Source organism: Ornithodoros turicata, chromosome 7 (genome assembly GCF_037126465.1).
Source record: "Ornithodoros turicata isolate Travis chromosome 7, ASM3712646v1, whole genome shotgun sequence".
NCBI lineage: Eukaryota > Metazoa > Arthropoda > Arachnida > Ixodida > Argasidae > Ornithodoros > Ornithodoros turicata.
The window spans coordinates 50,477,690-50,492,653 of NC_088207.1; the positions used below are offsets into that span (position 1 = coordinate 50,477,690).

The 14,964-nt window shown below is 47.6% G+C and overlaps 2 protein-coding genes across 3 annotated transcripts; one reads left to right on the forward strand and one right to left on the reverse strand.

Moving 5' to 3' along the window:
- The first annotated feature begins 2,827 nt into the window (after nt 1-2,827).
- LOC135400636 (mucin-6-like) lies at nt 2,828-13,561 on the forward strand. The gene is made up of 6 exons (XM_064632465.1): nt 2,828-2,916; nt 3,799-4,123; nt 5,241-5,480; nt 11,898-12,094; nt 12,611-12,938; nt 13,186-13,561. Exons 1-6 carry the CDS (start codon nt 2,847-2,849, stop codon nt 13,559-13,561), a joined length of 1,536 nt encoding a protein of 511 aa, XP_064488535.1. The 5' UTR covers nt 2,828-2,846.
- LOC135401449 (uncharacterized) lies at nt 5,797-10,516 on the reverse strand. 2 transcript variants are annotated; one of them, XM_064633864.1, is made up of 8 exons: nt 10,213-10,516; nt 8,431-8,578; nt 7,871-8,026; nt 7,664-7,817; nt 6,782-7,019; nt 6,258-6,405; nt 6,057-6,179; nt 5,797-5,976 (listed from the first exon to the last, which is right to left on the reverse strand). In XM_064633864.1, exons 1-8 carry the CDS (start codon nt 10,404-10,406, stop codon nt 5,974-5,976), a joined length of 1,164 nt encoding a protein of 387 aa, XP_064489934.1. In that variant the 5' UTR covers nt 10,407-10,516; the 3' UTR covers nt 5,797-5,973. The 2 variants fall into 2 exon arrangements, with proteins under 2 accessions (XP_064489934.1, XP_064489935.1); XM_064633865.1 differs by having other exon boundaries at nt 10,415-10,506.
- Nucleotides 13,562-14,964: the final 1,403 nt, after the last annotated feature.

Sequence of the window (14,964 nt, forward strand, 5' to 3'; positions counted from 1 at the left end):
TGGACGCGCTTGCACAGGCCGCTCCTCAGATCACTATAGTACGGCGAAGCGTATGTGAACTTTAGTTGCAGGGGGCAATCATAGAGGTGTTGGTTCAAACCCCGCCACCAGCACTAGCTGACCTTTCGTCAGATGTTGTCTTTGAGATACATATACATGGTGTGAGATTTGTAATGAAAGGTGTGTGTTTGGCCAGTAACTGGGGCTACTTGTACAAACCGTCGTTTCTCATAGTTTACATTGCCACGGTTACCAATTCCAGAACACTACAATTTCTTACCTGATGTATCCAGGTCTGCAGAAACAACCAGACACGCATTGTTCCGTGCAACTTTGGGACACAGGTCATCCACAAACAAGCGGACATGCAGAGCCGCATAACAAGAATTCTTTGTTGCTCTGTGACCTGCACCTATTGCAGTCAGCTTGAGAAACGCATTCGCCTATGCTGTTTCGCAAGTATCCGTTCTTGCAGACGCAGAGGCGGCACGTCCGTGTCTCCAATGTGGGTATCGTATCTTCTGATCTCTGGCAGTACTGTTCGGGGTAGAAACAGGAATTCCCGGGTTCTTCGTTCACGCCGCACAGGAGTGTTGGCCCAAGGGCCGCTGTTAAGGCATAAGGTTAATATGTGACGCTGCCTGGAATTGTTGAAGGCTTTCATCTGTGTTTCAGTCCGTTATTTATAGAAGTAATAGGGCTGCTTCACGCGCATCAACATAAAGCAACGAGAGAGCTTGATAAAGCGTGCGTTCTATGTGTTGTCGTTCTATGCTACAAGGTAATGAATCAAGGTTATGAATGCGCACTTGCTTCGTCATCTTGCAGCCTTCGGCTGTGCGCCTAAAATCGGGGCCATAAATAGCTGCACGCCACAGAAGGAGAAACTGAAATATAAAAATATAAGGCGAGTAAAAATAATGTTTAAACTGAGCATTAGCTCGCTATGAGTCATTGGAGAGCATATATCTCTCGAAAGTTAAGCTTCCCATCCATGTCTTCGTCGAAGCAGTTCATTATTGCATGGAGGGCTCCAGGAGTCACAGGAATCCTCGAAGACCGGAACATGTTCGCAATTTCACCGTGGTTCAGGAGACCGTCCCTGTTATTGTCCCATCTGCAAGCAGTTGAGCATCACTGATAACCTGGAGATCTACTATTGTAAAACTCTCTCCATGTTTTTGTGCTCAGCGGTGCAGGAACTTTTCTCTGAAGGAGACTCGACCGCGGGCATACAGGGCATAGATGCTGACACAGTCTCATCCCCCTTTCTTGCAGTTTGGATGGATATGACGAAGCCAATATGCAACAGTGAGATCATATACAGAGTCGTTTTAGGAAACAATTTTGGAGCGACTGTGGCGCCATCGTGGGGTATTTCCTGCGGGCACTTCGGTGTCAGTCAATTGGCGAAGCTGCGCATTCGGGATATGGCTCGTTGTTCGGGAGTCCTGTTGCCTTTAAAGATGCATAGTGTATATTTTTCTACATATGAATTGTGTTTCATAAGGCTTAGGAATAAAACAAAGCAACAACCAAAGTCAACAGAGGGCGTGCGATCAAGTACACTCCTGCGATACCACAGGTACTACATACGGTTTCTAGTTTATTGAACCACAGATCAATCGTAGTTATGTTCTATGTGTATTTTTTCCATCGGTCTTTCATCTTTCATCGGTCAACAGTATTCGAGGTCTCATGTACAAAACTGCGCGCTTAATGCGAGATTATCGGATGAAAATAATTGAACCTCTGTATGCAATAAGAGGATAAGTCGAATTATCCCCTTTTTAGTATGTTGGCTGCTATGACATCTACATACCAGCATGCACCTGTCAAAGAAAATTTAGGACCGTATGGCAATTTATTGGCTCTCCATAGGAGGATAAGAAACGGGAAATGCATGCGTGTCAATGGGATGGACAGCCAGACCAGGCCCCTTTCCTACACATGCATAAAAATTGTGTAGCTTAAATTTTGCTACGATGCGGAAATCAACTTCGACTTCCACTCGAACAACATGTTCTTTCTAGCTCACGTAACCGTGCCAACAGTGCTGCTGAGCGTTGCAATCGGAAGAACGTGTGCACTATTCTAATAAGTATATTTTGCTGGCCGTACAGAACATTATTTTCAAGACTGTGCTCGTTTAGCAGCATGATAATCACGATCTAGGCTGCTCCACCGGACAAAGGTAAATTCGCCCGTCCTGGCGTCACCACGGAAGTCCGACTCGTGAAAACTGTCTTTTCTATCTTGTTTTTTTCTGCACGAGAACCCTGTGCGTGCGGTGTTATATAGAAAAAAGGGATATGTCATGCTCTTGGGTTTTGTTCAGTTTCTGCTAACGGACACCCCCAGAAACAATGCTAACGGGACCTGCATGTAGAGTAGGCGTATGCATATATGTGACACATTTTACATTTGCGGTTTTCGAGGAAACTCATGTGCAACTACTTTACCAAATATTTGCAGTTACCAAATAAAATGCAGTTTTCTCGGTTTGGGATTTTTCCACTTATCGCCTTATTGCATACAGAGGCTAAATTACCGAGGTTGAAAGACGCCCGAAACGGTGCACAGGAACACGCTGTCCCCTCGGATATCCTGGGGTACTGCAGCAGAGAGTTCTTTGCACTTCCGCAACAGCACAGTCACGTAGGCTTCTGCTGTTTACTCCGACGCGTGCTGTTGTTCCCAATGCACTCAAAGTAGAGCACAGGTGTACGTCTAGGAACCACACAGATGTTTGTAGCAGACAAAACACGCGCAAAAGCAGAGCAGCAGAAGTGTTCGCAATTCTACTTGCTTTAAACGCGGGTATCTATCAAAGCTGCGAGTTAAACATGGTCGCTCAGGCACTCTTCGCTTTCATCGTCGGGCTCCTCGGAGTCCGTTACTGCGCTGGTTCTGTCGGTATGGTATCTTCAGTTCTTCTAGGGCAAAGGCATTCGATCAATATTACAATCAAAGCGAAAATTTCTAGGGCAGTCTTTCCTTCTGTTTCACCACATACGTGTGATGTTTTCGTTAGCCCAAATATATCCCTCGTGTGACGTTCCAGTGATGTAGTGACGCAAATTGTGTGTGCGTACTGTAACCATGTGGGAATGTCGATCACTTACGTGACTACCGGGCGGGTTCTTCGATACTGAGTCAGTATGTTGATTCTGGGATTTTTCAGCACTGTACCCTAACACACTGCCAGATATTTGGCAAAGAAAATAATAATAATAATAATAATAATGTCTGCGGAGAACGTCACCCAAAATGCTCAAAACGCCAGAGATACGGGTGTCAATCAATAAATCAGCCAACATACAAATAATAGAGAACGCGGTGTCCGGAAGGTTGCCAAAGAATTAAAAAGATGCTTAGACTCATCAAAGCGTACAGCTGATGTGACCAATCCCACCCGCGATATTAGACTTCCCTTTCCTCAGAGAGTCTGATACAAGCTGAACGCCAGGCCGGGGCATAAGGTTATACACAAGGAAAAAAAAAATGATTACTATCTTTAACGCTATGCTAGAGGAGCCACACTGTATTGACCGTGGCACATGGCACACGGAAACAGCACGTCCCCTATAAGGACAAGACCACACTATGGTGCGGTGCATGCTACATGCTATGAGTGTCAGATGCACTGCCGACCAGACCCACCAATGTCCTAATGCGGTTAGGAAATGTTGGAAACATATGAAAATAAGCTTTCGGGATGTGCCCCGGCTTTCCAGCACATCAACAATTCATATCTGACAAACAGATCTTCCGCGACATTTTTTTCTCTCCGTACAGAAGTTATTCCACGACGGCCATGCGGAATGAACGAGGTTTCTTCTGATTCATGCAACATCCCGGAAAAATCCTGTGCGGACCAGAACTCGGTGCCCCCCAGACCCACTGGTTTAGTTCCTCCTTGCATCTGCAGGCCGGGTTACGTGCGAAACTCCATAGGAGAGTGTATCTCGGCCTCAGACTGCAACAAGTGCAGGGCATCCGATGACTTCTCGGAATACCAGGAGTGCGGCACCGCATGCCCCTTGATATGCGGGAAGCCCGTGCATGAAGCGTGCATTCGGATGTGTGTCTCTGGCTGCTTCTGCTCGCCGGGTTACATAAGGTAGGATCCCATGTAATTATTCTGTGCTGTTACGTTATCAGGCAACTTTAGCCTCGCGCAACGGAGCAGTAATGAAGATTCATATTGTCAAGTAAATATGTTTGGAAATGCATTCAGATCTTGACACAGGGAACACGCTGACCCCGTCTCGGACAATACATAAAAGCTTAAGCGTTTGCCAACCACCAGCGACAATTATACCACAAAACTGTTAGCATTGTCAAAGTAATACCGCAAGTTTAAAATCAGTGATCCTATAGATTATTGCTGAATATTAAGGCAGCGGGACTTTTGACAACGAGAAGAGCCGGGAATATAAAGTGAATCATAGGTAGAGTCCTTCGCGGGTACGAATTTCCCGACCTTTGCACGTGCAAGCAAGAGAATACGAATGCCACAAGTCCAAAATTGCGGAGCCGGGTGATCATTTCACGGCAACACGACCTAGCGCTCCGAAATTGACAGGTCGGCGCCTGAGTTGCATCACGTGACCGTTGCCACCCGAACATCAGTGCCGCGAATCTAGCGGTTTTGGTCGCTCGCCAGTCTTCGAGTTTCGTCATCTGCTAAACCACGTGAACCTCGATTTGCGGGCCAATCAAAGCACGCGGACTGTGGCAGTGCGGATGTTGCGACACCGGACACAGCTGGGCAACCGCTGCTCGGGCGTTTGGAGACTGGGCGAAGTGCTAGCTGGCAAATTTCTAGCGCTCGGAAAGTGCCAGGCGAACATGCGAGGTTGCTTCGCTTTGACCATGCGAACATCACTGCATGGGATCTGGCAAAGAAAAAAAAAAAGAAGAAGAAGAAAAAAAGGTGCCACGAAATGACCACCCGAACTCGTCGTTAAGGCCTAAGGCCTGTTCCGACATACAGCAACGTGCCAATATAGAGGTACAAAACGCCTCGCAAAAACAGAACTCACGGTTCACTTTCAAAGCGGCGTTAGCGCTCTAATTCAACGGAAGTTCGGTCAGTGTGTAATCTTTCAATGCCGCTAGCACGAAACGTGACCACCAGTGGGATGGGCTTAAGAGTATGCCACGTCACAATGTGAAGTAGGTGGAAACTCCCTTTACTCCCTAATATCTCCTTCCCACCTTTCCCTTCCACGCAGAACCAGCAAGGTCGGCCCCTGCGTTCCAATTGACACCTGTCCCCCAGAATGCGGGCCTTACGCTCATTACACAACGTGCGCTTCCAACTGTCCAGCAGTCTGCGGCGAGGAGCCTGTGGTTTGCAGTCAAGACTGCTTACTGCAGCGAGGGGGCTGCGACTGCGACGAGGGCTACATTCTCAGTCCGGACCGGTCTCGATGCATCTCTGACGAAGAATGCAGATGCTTGCGGCCTCGACAGTAACCGCTCCTACCCACATTATGGAGCATCAATAAATTGGAATATTGGGGTAGCAACATAATCTTTTCGTTGGACAGGGAAATCAAGCTGCAACCTTGGCACAGATGGTTGCATGATACCAGATAATGTGCCGTTCTTGAACTCCACCCATGCTATATTGGACAGGAGGTAAGCTCCTTTAGCCTCAAAACGTAGGATGCCGGTGCTTTCACAGTGTTCGATCCTGACAGCCGCTGGGGTCGTTAGGAGAAATGAGTCGCTCTCGAATACAGTTTTTTCCAGATAGTGCGACGTGAATATTCTACTCCACTGAGGTATACCACTCGAAATTTATTTTTTCACACCAACTTTGTAGTACACAGTCGCTTCGTAGCTTGGAACTGCCGCTACACTATGTGCTGTGGCGATAAATTTACGAATTTATTGACTCGCACACCCTGCTGTGACCATTTCAAACGCAGAACCTCGTCGTTGAAGAGGGACCGGCGCGTCTTACTGCAAGGGAAGAGGGGAATTTCAGAGTTATGTGCATGTCAATGCAGATTCACCATGTTGAATATTTCATCATTTCGTACCCATGCTGCGCGTGAGGTGTTAGGCGTAAGGTTATGAATGCGCATTTGCTTCGCCATCTTGCAGCCTTCGGCTGTGCGCCTAAAATCGGGATCATAAATAGCTGCACGCCACAGAAGGAGAAACTGAAATACAGACACATAAGGGCGAGTAAAAAAATGTTTCAACAGAGCATTAGCTTTCCGAATCATTGGAGAGCATACCTCTCGAAAGTTAAGCTTCCCATCCATGTCTTCGTCGAAGTAGTTCATTATTGCATGGAGGGCTCCAGGAGTCACAGGAATCCTCAAAGACCGGAACATGTTCGCAATTTCACCGTGGTCCAGGAGACCGTCCCTGTTATTGTCCCACCTGCAAGCAGTTAAGCATCACTGATAACCTGTAAAACTTTGTTCATGTTTTTGTGCTCAGCGGTGGAGAAACTCGACCACGGGCACACAGGGCATAGATGGTGACACAGCCGCATCCCCATTTCGTGTAGTTTGGATGAATATGACGAAGCCAAAAAGCAGCAAAGAGATCGTTTACAGCCATTTAATTAAATAATTTTTCCCGCTTTAGTGCAAAAAGAATTAATTGCTCAGAAACGACGACATGATGCAAGTTTCAATGGTGTTTGTTAATGCGAAACAGCAGCTTCTATTCTTGTGCGGCATAAGCATTCTATTTCCCAGAGCACGTCTACTTTTATGTTAGTTAACGTTGACAAGAGGTAAGCAAGCCTTACCTGTGAAACCAATCGGCAAGGAAGGAGCATTGATCCAGGGAAAATTCACTAATGGCAGGAGAAGACCTTGACAACACCGTGCATACAGCGGGATCGTGGTAAGTAACCTGCTGGTTAGCGTCTGCTGCTACAGCTTGGCGTTGGTTTACTACTTGGGTATCCTCGAAGGTGCTTCGCGCCCATTTTATGAATTCTGCCCTGCGTTCTGCTTGTATCTGGTATTTTGCTGCAGTGTGCCCTGAAAGAAAATCTTGACATCACAGCCTGTAATACAGTTCACAGAATAGTGATAGTAAAGATTAGTTGGGTCCAGTGGCGGATACGGGATTTTTTTAGCAGGAGGGGGTCGAGTCATGGATAGCAGGCTAGACACCCGACCTAGGGTCAATTCATCACTATGTGAAGACAAATTGAGGAGGGGATCAGGACATCCGGACCCCCCCTTTTGATCTGCCCCGGGTTAGGTCTATGCGTCCCGTACGAAGGTTCTTCCGTTTCTGTGAGCATCACAGATACATAGGACGTTCATCGATTCCAAATGCTTCGGACCTTGATGAGTAATGCCTTGAAATGACTACAGAAAACGAACCACTTTTTCTGTCGAAATTAAGAGCTGGTGTCATTGAAGAAACAGCACAATTTTTCACGGTGATCTTCCTGTAAATTCGAGTGCGCTCAACGGCTCAAGCTACTTGAACGGTGTTCATGTTCTCCATATATGACATAACGCCCCTGTTTGCAAAAGCGCTTGTTTGCTTACGCTGCCTATTTCCAGCATCCTAACTAGTTAGGAATTGTTCGCATAAGACGGGAACTTGACATCGAGAACCCAGTACATCGAAATAACGCATTCGGGTGACGCATTCAATTTGCGATTCGTACCTTCATAAACAGACTTTGCTTTGGCAATGAATGCTGCACGTTGTTTTGCAGCTTCTTCGCAAAGATGCTTCGCTTCAGCAAGATGCGAATGTGGTGCAGAAGGCTCCAAAGGGCATCTGTCATCCCCCTGATCAAATGGTCGCTCCTGCTGCAGCTTAAGAAATACTTATATTTAAAAATGCGTCCCGTTACGATCTCGGGACTTACCCAAGGATTCAAAGTATAGCAGGCTGCCTTTTTACAACATGCATTTTCCATGCCAGGGATAATGCCATAGAGTTGCATGGTCCTTATCATGGAAGCACCTTCGGGAGTAGACTGAAACTCTGGGCTTTCTAGTGCCAACACCCAGAGGTAGACGAACTGTACAGAAATGACGCAAGTCAACCACGGTAACCCTAATAAGAATAGTTATTTATAAAAAAACGTCCAAAAAAATATCAGCCAAAAATTAAGGAAGAAGCTCTGCAAGACCCAAAGATAGCAGATGGTCGTCGTGCTCTGGTCCATCGCTACATGCGGCGATAAAAATGGTGCAGTGAGCGAGTCACATAGCGCACAAAATGTCCTCTTTCCAGTCACTACGCGCCTCAGTGACGACGACCCTAGTGGTGCAACATGAGACGCTTACGATGGTATCGAACTATCGGAATGCATAATGATTCGCAGACATTACTGTCATTAAAACAGAGGCAAGTCTTGTGAGTGGGTTGAAGACGTCACCCAAGCTCTGTGACGTCATCTACTTGTGTTCCGAGTTTCCCTACCTCGCCAAAGTTGAGTTTGCCGTCCTTATTGTCATCCACCAGAGCGATAAGCCACTTTGCCGACATGTGAGTGATGTCCATGTGTAAACTCGTCCAGACGCGTTTAAAGTCTTCGACGTCCAGCCGTCCATCTCCGTTGCTGTCACCTCTGTGCATATGAGTGTGAAGGTATCGTTAAATCGCACGTTGAATGCTTATAGATAAGCAACAAATGTCATGAAATTCATGGAGCAGAACAGAAAGACAAATGAAACGGTATGGCTGGATGAATGGATAGTGGTGCCCCCTAGTAGGCCGCTTTCTAACGTGGGTCGAGTATAGACCACTTGCACTCCTACGTCATCGATTACGTTTCGCCGCCGCGCAAAGCATGCTGGTGGGCACCTATCAACCTTATCAGCCTTTTCGGCCTATCAGCAGACGCGTTTTTCCCGCTTCTTGCCAACCAGAGCAAAATATAACCTCGAACCGGTCTTCTCGGGACGCCACATGTTTGTAAACAGAAAGTGGTCTATATCGTTCTGTAGTCGTGTTCAACTTAAGAAAGAAAAGAAATCTAGTCTGTCCGCAACCAATCAAAGAAATCTAGTCTGTCCTGTAATAAAGTTGTTGTTTGTGAGCTACATACGCCGTTGGAGATAAGGGGACACATAAGCGCACCAGGGGAACTACTGCAGCGCCTCCATGTGCCATCACTAGGGGTGTGGCAGGGACGGCTCGCGTAGTGTCGTTCGGCCAATTGAACTAGCCAACACGGAAGCAGAGAGAGTATGATGGATTCCATTATGTGGCGAAGGAGGAAGCCTGACCTCTGTGTCCAGCCATCCTATCCGCGGCGCAGTAATATTTTGAGAGCTGACGGACTAGATATCTTTTCCTTCTTAAGTTGAACACGACTACAGTCGTGACTAAAACAGGACGCGAGGCTGCCCTGAACATAGCTTGTGTGACAGTACATAGAAATAGAATCGGAATGCTGGGAGAAGCGAGACATAATCAGAGAATGAATGTCCTTAGCACACAAAAGAAAGGACGACTGTAGCATCTCCTTAAGTTTGAGGAGTTGCAGTATAAGATCGAAGGGGACCAGAAGTGCATTCTTCGTACCTTTTGTTCTTACACGATCTAGAAGGCTTGCTGAATCACCCAGAAGCTCTCCAGAGCTTATACGCTCGTACAGGCTCCGAATCTGATTCAGGTGCTCCGATTCAGCCGATACGACGCAGATGTTGAATCCAGCACCCTACGGTACCCATAACTGATCGGGTGTCACCATGGACGTTCCCAGGATTTTTTTCCAAGGGGGCAAAGTGCTTCCGGGGGGAAGGCAAGCCTACGCCCCCCATACCACCACAACCACATCCACCACCTCTTTGTGGAGGATGTTGCGGACTGTGCCAGTATTCAGAGTTCGTATTATGACAACTGCGAATAATCATTACGACCTATGTATGACTAAAGTGCGCACTATTTTCACAAACGACCTTGGAGCTCCTGGTGGACCACGCCCCTCCCCCCCTTGCCCCCTCTCGACCCATGGGTGCCACCACACAAATAGCCTGACACACTTTAGGTGCAAATCTACTCAAATTACCTATTGAGTGTACCTTACTAATGATGCAGGCTATTTGTTGCAATGTAATAGCAGATTTCCAGCATTAACCTTGGACACCTTGAGCACCTGAGACATTTGGAACGTGGCCTTCGTAACGCATGTCCTAGCAGAACTAAACGTTGTCCACAAAGAGATAAGGGCTAACGGTACAAGAAAGGCAGGCTTACGCTCTGAACCACCTTTCGAAGACATCCAACTGATTCCTCGAAAAAACATTCTCGTTGGGGCTCCTGGAATGTTTCGTGTCTCCTTCCATAACGGGTAAGTGACAGCAGTGTCCACAAGGAAGATTTGGTTTCGGCCAGCACTTCAGCGCTTGCGTGCGAGTGTTTTGCGCAATATTTGATTTACAATACGCCATATACTTACAATGACGTCTTCGCGGTACCCCGGGGAGTCAATCGTCCCGACCGAAGGTAGATTTCGGTGGCCTATGCGCTCCTCTGGCGCGTGCCCCCTTTGCAACGCGTGATCTTTCTCTTCTTCTCCATCTGCTCCTCATGGAGGGCCCACTGGCAGTTGGCTACAGAATATGGAGCTTTACTGACACAGACATGTTTCTGACATGACACTAGCTCCCGTGGCTCAGTGGTTAGCGTGCTGGCAATGTCACGTCGAGACTGGGAAGTACCCGGGTTCGAATCTGAGCTGTCTGAGGTTTTTCCTGGGTTTCCCTCAGACGCTTTCAGACATATGTCGGCACAGTTCCCTTAGAAGTCGGCCCAGGACGCACATTCCCCCAGGGCGTCAGTCGTGACGTTGCCCACCTACGTGAGGCCGACAACGGCACGCCCTTTCACCTCCACCACATGTTTCCGCTGGGTTTTCCTGAGACGCTGTAAGGCAAACGTCTGCGCAGTTACCTGTGAAGTCGGCCCAGGACGCACGATACACCAATGCGATAGTTGTGATGCTGAGCGTGGAAGACTACGGCGTGCAGTTCTATCGCCACTTCCACCAGTACTGATAAGCAGTAATGGCAATAAGGCAAGGGTGCACGCCAGCTGGTACATGGTGAAAAATTTGGAACCCGAGAAAGGAACAGAGGAGGGACGACACGACACGTTCTCAAACGTGTCGTTCTCAAAACGTGTCTCAAACGTGTCAAAACGTGTGAAACGTTCTCAAACGTGTCTCAAACTGAGAACGTGTCGTGCAGTGGCGTATCTAGGGTGTGGCAGGTGTGGACAGGTGCCATGGGCGCCAGGTGAACAGGGGCGCCATTATGTGGTCGGGTGTGAATGTGCCAGGTCGGGCACTCAACCTGGTACATTCATAAATGATCTAAAGCACCCGCTATTAGAGAGGTTGTAGTGTGAAACCTAGTGCGGACCACACGAAAACGCATCCCCAAGGACACCGTGTTAGCCATGTTGCCATGGGCGCAGGTAGCTCCAGATACGCCACTGGTGTCGTGTCGTCCCTCCTCTGTCCCTTTCTCGGGTTCCAATTTTTTCACTGATGAGCAGTCCCGTCACCAGAACCAATTCGGACCACCACCTACTGATGAGCGATTATGAAGCTACGCGTATTGCGGTGTAGATGATCTGCAAGATACTATTGAATACATGCTTGCAATAATCGATTAGCAAAACGTTACAGGTTGTTAGTACCTATAAAGTCATCACTGTACTTTGTCGCTGTCTCTACGCTAAAGCTATTGCAAAGTACTGCAGAGTATTTCACGTACGCACGCAGTCTTCACATGGCACACGCGCAAAGACTCTGTGGAATTCGTGTAAAATGGGCCGCAGTGTCATAGACACGTTTCCCGACCCACTTTCCGGTCAAAGTCAAAACGACGCAGGTGGGAAATTTGACTATAATATAACCCACATAACAAACGTTGAAGCTGTGTGTTACAGCAACGGAAACAGATGGCTGCAGAGAAACAACAAACGTTGAAACTGGGTGTTACAGCAAAGGGAAGCGGTTGGGTACAGAGAAACAAAGAGAAGTGTCGCTATTGCCTCAGAGAAGACATGCTAGTCCCGGCACTACTTCTTGCGGCGCCTGCTCTTGTAGGAATCTTGGGTCTGGACGTCCATGGTAACAAGCTACTTCTTAGCCATATTTGTAGGTCGAAACGTCACTGGCTGTAGGCGTCAAGTAATAGAAGTCCATAATCCTTTGTTGAGCGCTGTGTAGCAAAGCACCTTCCTTTCAGTGTCACATAATAAATAACTGCATAGGATACGTTGAAAAGGTCCTCACAGAAACAGCCAGGCTAACCTATGACAAGAACGTGGCAGTGTCGTCTACAAGCGTAGAAAAAGTCGTGATCTAGATATAAAGAAGTTCTTGAAACCCGGTTGCGGTCTGTGTGCGTCATTATATCACAAGTTGTATTGTGTCAGCTCATCAAGCTGTTCCAGTATATGGAGCTAATTATTAATCCTTCCCATCGGTATACTTATTCAATGGGTTGCAAGTACTCCTAGCTCTTTCATTGCTTTATGTTGATGCGCGTGAAGCAGCCCTATTACTTCCATAAATAACGGACTGAAACACAGATGAAAGCATTCAACACAGGCAGCGTCACATATTAACCTTATGCCTTAACAGCGGCCCTTGGGCCAACACTCCTGTGCGGCGTGAACGAAGAACCCGGGAATTCCTGTTTCTACCCCGAACAGTACTGCCAGAGATCAGAAGATATGATACCCACATTGGAGACACGGACGTGCCGCCTCTGCGTCTGCAAGAACGGATACTTGCGAAACAGCATAGGCGAATGCGTTTCTCAAGCTGACTGCAATAGGTGCAGGTCACAGAGCAACAAAGAATTCTTGTTATGCGGCTCTGCGTGCCCGCTCGTTTGTGGACGACCTGTGCCCCAAAGTTGCACGGAACAATGCGTGTCTGGCTGTTTCTGCAGACCTGGATACATCAGGTAAGAAATTGTAGTCTTCTGGAATTGGTAACCGTGGCAATGTAAACTATGAAAAACGATGGTTTGTACAAGTAGCCCCAGTTACTGGCCAAACACACACCTTTCATTGCAAATCTCACACCATGTATGTATCTCAAAGACGACATCTGACGAAAGGTCAGCTATAGTGCCGGTGGCGGGGTTTGAACCAACACCTCTATGATTGCTCCCTGCAACTAAAGTTCACATATGCTTCGCCGTACTGTAGTGATCTGAGGAGCGGCCTGTGCAAGCGCGTCCAGGACTGCCCACCACAGTGCGGTGACAAAGAGAGATTCAGCATGTGTCCTTCAAGCTGCCCCAATTATTGCAATGCAACGGCTCCAGACGGCTGCGTCGACCGTTGCGACCGCCCTGGCTGCGTCTGCGACTACGGCTACTTAAGGAATCGTGTCGAGAACCGATGTGTTCCCAGAGACAGATGCCCCCTCAACAACAAGCCCCCGCCATGTTGTGGAAAGAACGAAGTATATCTGGCAGACGGAGGCACTGCGTGCCCTCCTGTGTGCGACGAGCCTTTTCCGAGATACTGCACAGCGATCGCTGTCATAGGCTGCTTTTGCAGAAATGGTTATATTCGGTAAGTAGTAACTCGGTAAGGACATCTTTCCTAATCACGACGCGGACTTGCGGCTCTTTGGCGATCCACTTTTGTCGCGCGCCAAAACATTCCAACGCGTGTACACCATCCAGTCACAAAACGGTCTTGCAGTTCTGCTAACCCGAATGTCGAGGTGTCGTGTGTAGCTCAGCATGCGTCATACTCGTGGAGAGGTGTTCCTCCTGAATCGGACGCCTAAAACGCTTTCAGTCGAGTGCAGACGGAAGGTGCCTTGGAACTTTCGTGGTCACAGGCGCCACGCGCATGCGCATAAGAAATTCAATTCTGAAAAAAAAATCCATTCATACGATTTACTTCGCTTCCTAAAGATTTCGCTTATCTTGTTGGACGGGAGAAGTCTTTTCGTCGAAGCCCTCAAATAACTGATCGACACAGCAGTTAGAGACGCGCATTGATAGATTGCCAACGCATTGCTTTTTCATCATTGTTGGTTACGATACCGTAATGTACTCCTGCAGTTCAACGAGAGGCGGGCCCTGTGTTCCCATCGAAAGCTGCCCACCTGACTGTGGCCCAAATGCCCATTACACAGAATGCGTTTCCAACTGCCCAACTGTCTGCAACCGACCTCGACCTGAATTTTGTGACACGTCCTGCAGGAGAAGTGGGTGCAGCTGCAACGAAGGTTACATACTCAGTCCAGACATGCAAGCTTGCATTTCCATGGATCAATGCAGATCAAATAAGCCGTGTAGACTTTAGATACAACCGTTATTTAAAATGAAACAACTTCCTTTTTTCAAGGACTCTGTGTGACTTTTTCAGCATTCTGTATTTTACTCTTTCACCCGGGGAATTCAATGTGGCCTGTTAAGGCACTACGAACTCCGGCCGGTTTACTCTACAACTACTCTGCTGCTAATTACTCCACATCCTTCTATCGATCAATCAATCAAGGCAAGTATACTAGGGCTGGTGCTGCAGGGTGCATTGATGGTATAATAAGAAGATACACGTACAAAGCAGAATTTTCGCAGTTTCCACTGCGCGGCCATTTTGTAGCTACTGTGGCGCCATCGTGCGGGTATTTCCTGCGGGGACTGCGGGCGCTTCGGTTCAGTCCACTGGCGAAGCTGTGCGTTCGGAATATGGCTCGTTGTGCGCGCGCTCCATTGGCTTTAAAGATGCATAAGGATATATTTTTCTACATATGAATTGTGTTTCATAAGGCTTAGGAATAAAACAAAGCAGAAACCAAAGTCAACAAAGGGTGTGCAATCTAGTAAACTCCTGGCAATGCAATGCATGGCAATTGAACATGGGAGCATTTGAGGGTTGCAATTAAACACTTTTACCCGAAAGTCATAGACTTACGAAATGACTAGACTTAGCAAAAAGCATGTTTGCTACTACATAAATAATTTT

Excerpts from the sequence above, each read along its gene's own strand:
- LOC135401449 (XM_064633864.1), bottom strand. The coding sequence starts at position 10,406 with ATGGCGTATTGTAAATCAAATATTGCGCAAAACACTCGCACGCAAGCG. Across the intron at positions 8,579-10,212 it reads TTCGAAAGGTGGTTCAGAGC|AGGTGACAGCAACGGAGATG; the intron begins GTAAGCCTGCCT and ends TCATATGCACAG. Across the intron at positions 7,818-7,870 it reads GCTATACTTTGAATCCTTGG|CTGCAGCAGGAGCGACCATT; the intron begins GTAAGTCCCGAG and ends GTATTTCTTAAG.
- LOC135400636 (XM_064632465.1), top strand. The coding sequence starts at position 2,847 with ATGGTCGCTCAGGCACTCTTCGCTTTCATCGTCGGGCTCCTCGGAGTC. Across the intron at positions 2,917-3,798 it reads TTACTGCGCTGGTTCTGTCG|AAGTTATTCCACGACGGCCA; the intron begins GTATGGTATCTT and ends CTCTCCGTACAG. Across the intron at positions 12,939-13,185 it reads TGCAGACCTGGATACATCAG|TGATCTGAGGAGCGGCCTGT; the intron begins GTAAGAAATTGT and ends GCCGTACTGTAG.